Source organism: Sinocyclocheilus anshuiensis, unplaced genomic scaffold (genome assembly GCF_001515605.1).
Source record: "Sinocyclocheilus anshuiensis isolate Anshui unplaced genomic scaffold, SAMN03320099.WGS_v1.1 scaffold392, whole genome shotgun sequence".
Taxonomy (NCBI): Eukaryota; Metazoa; Chordata; class Actinopteri; order Cypriniformes; family Cyprinidae; genus Sinocyclocheilus; species Sinocyclocheilus anshuiensis.
This window is the reverse complement of record NW_015557091.1, coordinates 2,914,034-2,917,762: the sequence shown is the minus strand read 5'-3', so window position 1 is coordinate 2,917,762 and position 3,729 is coordinate 2,914,034. Positions and strand designations below refer to the sequence as shown.

The 3,729-nt window shown below is 33.2% G+C and overlaps 1 protein-coding gene and 1 long non-coding RNA gene across 2 annotated transcripts in view; one reads left to right on the top strand and one right to left on the bottom strand.

Annotated features, from left to right (window-relative positions):
• LOC107677308 (calcium/calmodulin-dependent 3',5'-cyclic nucleotide phosphodiesterase 1C-like) overlaps positions 1-1,262 on the top strand; it is a gene marked incomplete at its 5' end in the record, with an annotated part of 25,825 nt that extends 24,563 nt beyond the window's left edge. The window contains one exon of the mRNA XM_016472178.1: positions 1,023-1,262. Coding sequence (XP_016327664.1) covers positions 1,023-1,186 — 164 coding nt within the window. The remainder of the gene's footprint in view (positions 1-1,022) is intronic.
• Positions 1,263-2,721: 1,459 nt separating this feature from the next.
• LOC107677233 (uncharacterized) overlaps positions 2,722-3,729 on the bottom strand; it is a 1,619-nt gene continuing 611 nt past the window's right edge. The window contains exons 2-3 of the long non-coding RNA XR_001632815.1: positions 3,037-3,121; positions 2,722-2,840 (exon numbers count right to left, since the gene is read on the bottom strand). This is a non-coding gene — a long non-coding RNA (uncharacterized LOC107677233). The remainder of the gene's footprint in view (positions 2,841-3,036; positions 3,122-3,729) is intronic.

The following is a 3,729-nucleotide window of genomic DNA, read 5'->3' as shown; positions in this document are numbered from 1 at the left end:
ATTTATATTGTTTTATGCAGAAATCAAATAGCATATAGAGAGCTTTATGAATTGAAAGAAGAAAAAGTATCAATTGAAAATATATTATCTGAAAACAAACCGTGTCCAATTAATTTGATCTTTGTTTTAAGAATGTTTTGATGTAAAACAACACAATACTGATTAAGAAACCTCTTTGCTGGATGAACTGAGTCCATACTAAGTTACACGTTCTCTGACTGTAACTGTTTTTAGAAATGTCTTGCCTCAAATCTGGAAATTTCAGCAAAGTCCTTTTTTTAACCTCATGTTTAGCACATTTAGGCTCAGAATGTGAAATTATGTAAGTGAAATGTACATTTATAGAATATTGAAGTTGATGAGTAAATATGGCACAGTGAGATTCTGCCTTAATAAGTGTGTTTAGTTCTGCTTTGTAGTAACTGTCATGTGTTCGGCTTAGTTGAGTACATATGTGTTTGCCAGGAAACCTCTGTGTTTATGTCAAAACTAAGCTATTTTTAATTTAGTTTTTTTTGGTTTGAAATCCTCATGTACAGCGTATTTTCTCCTGCATTCAAACACATACTAATTTCTATTAGTAAAATAAAAGGATACTCTGATCAGCAGTGCACTAGTGGCATAAATCATGCTGTACAGTCATCTGTTGGCTATCTAGTGTACTGCATCACTGCCGTCAAACATATTTTGAGATCCACACATTGTTTCGTTAACCTTTTTATTACTTCCCAAAGTATAATTTGTCATGAGATGTATTTTTTTCTACATTAATTCTGTTGATCCATTCATTACTTTTTTATTTCAAAAAGAAAAAAAAATTAAATCATAAGGCAGGTGTGGTCATGTGATCATGCTTGTTTTGATGCTCCTTAATTGCACTTTTGTGACAATAAATCTTTACTCAAAGGGCTCAGATGACGAGTTTGAGTGTTTATTTTGATATATTTGATCTTTATGTTTTAAAAATGTACAACAGCTGTATTAACAGAATGGTTGTTAAGAATCTGCTCTGTTTTTTGCAGCCTCGACTCGCCGCAAATACCACCTGGTCAGATACAGTAAGAAACCCAGTTACTGTGCCAACTCCTACTTGCCCTCCCGCCCGCAGAAAGAGGACAGCAAACCCACAGACCCCCGTAGCAGGGCCAGACACCTACAGAGCATCTCTCTGAGACGGGGGAGGTGACCCTACCTGTAGCACACACACTTCTGTCTGTTCTGCACTGATGATGGAGTTGAGTGATGCTATTTCAACCCAAAATCTCCACAAAAAAAAATTATATTTTGCATGAAGATAGTACAGTCTATTTTACGACCAATAAGATGTTTGCATTATGACAGTTTTTGACAATTAAGCACTTTCCCTGAAAATTCTTATTACTGTAGTGTATACAGACAAATAAAAAAAAGTAAAAAAAGGAACATTTATTTGTATTTTTATTTATTTTTTAATTCACGTTTTATTTACATTTTAATGTATAATATATAATTATTTTAGACATTTTTAGAATTCTTATTTTCAATTGTGATGCCCATTGCCTTAATACAGTATTTTATGTTTTTAATTGCATTCCCATATGAAAATATACTATACTTCCCATGCCATTTTATTTAGTATTTATATCAACATAAACTAAAGGCACTACAACTTCCATGATGAATGAGTACTTTAAAAACAATGTTTTATAGTTTTCCATTCTTTTAACCGTAATAAGAATTGGGGAGGAAAATCTGCTTAATTGAGCAATATATAAATTCTTTTTTATTTGTAATATTATATATACGTGCACACACACACACACATCCATATAATTTTACTTAGTTTTGGTCATTCTTATTTTCAGTTGTGATGCACATTCCATATAATTTTATTTTAATTACCATAATTACCATTTTGGTCTTTTGATTTTGGGGTGAAATATGACATGGACATGTTCTTGACAGGTTTCTTGAGATTTACCTTAAGTTTATACTTAACCTGTTTAATCCCAAATTTTTGATGTGCAATTAGTAACCCTTTGAAATAATCAATCATTCTTTTTTTTTTATTATTTTTTGGAAAAGTGTGTGAAAAATTGTGTTTTATGGTCAGTTACAATGGTGCCTCAGATAGTGAGATAATGTGTAACTGAATTAACATATATCTGCAGTCGTCAAAATTTAGATATATCTCAGTCTAGCTATTTTAAACTCTGTTTCATCACATTCTATAGGGTTACTATGCATAAAAACTCTTATACAACACTGATAGGAATACACTAATGCACTAGAAAATTCAAATATCATCTCTGCTGTCCTTATGACATGAATGATGAAACACATGCACCAAATTCACACTTTTCCAACCTTTACGCTACGATGTTCATGTTGTAATTAAAATATGTTCTTTGCATCATTCCAAGTTGTTTATACAGTGTAACGCTCAAGTGACGAAATGACAACGCAAAAAATATCTGCAAAACCTACATTTAATGAAGGCTCAGACGACAATCAAAAATAACACTAACAACAATGAAAACCAAATGTTTGAAACACATCTACTTCTTCATCTCCTTCTCCTCATCCTCCTGATGAATCATTCGAGCCTCTGTCTTCATCAGTCTCACGCCTGCAAAAGAAAAGTGCAAAGAACTGAGACAAAGAGACAGCGAGAGATGGCTGGAGAGAGTGATTGAGTGAAAGGATGACAGTGAGAACGTGAGAAATCAAAGTCTTGCCTGGTATGAGTGGAGGGATGTTGAGTACGGGAGTGTCTTTCCTGCGGGGTTTCTTCTGTCCCAGATTATCCTGCTGATGTTCCTCGGAGCTGTGCTTCTGATTGTCCATTTCAGGGTTCCCATCTGCAGAAGAACATTTCAGAAACAGGCTCACACTGCTGGTCTGTATGTATCAGTCAGACTGTCGCCATCTGTTATGCTGTTTACCCATATTTTGACCCTTCTATTATCAATATGTAGTTATTTTCCTTAAAAAAATAAGGTTGTGCATGCAGAAATACATGCAGAAATGCAGTGAAAAACAGGCTGCGGTACTCACAGAGATGTTCATGCATGGTGAGTGTGTGTTCGGCTTTGTCTGAGAGTGACCTCACACAGTCAGTGGACATGCTCCCCACAGCAGTCTGTTCAGGTATCAGATAACAGCTCGTGTTCAGCACACACACACACACACACACACTCATATACACACTCATATACATGACAAAGGCTGTCATTTACTGGAAAGCATATTTACTGAATGTTTGAAGCTGATTAAACAAAAGCAGCTTCTCACTTCACAAAATGATCATTTTATTTCTGCTTGGGCTCTGAATTTAATGCTGTTAGTTAGTTTTATGTATTATGGTTAATTATGTCATGTCAAAGCACTATATTTAAATGCATCATATTAGATAGACAAAAAACATAATGTGTTTGATTCCATGTTAATATTCATTTTTCCAAGACAATATGTACTTTCTCCAGGAAATTACATAACAGAGAAAATAAAAATGTGCTAAATTTACATTTGAGGCTCAGTCAGCTAACAAAAATAACACCAACAGCAATGAAAACATGCTTTTGGTACACAAAAACACATCTTTTTCTACTTTTTTTCATTTATTTTTATTTCTCTGATAAATATTAGTAATGCATTTATTCACATGCAAAGCAAATATATTAATATTACAAATAAATTACATTCATATATATATATATATATATATATATATATATATATATACTGTAT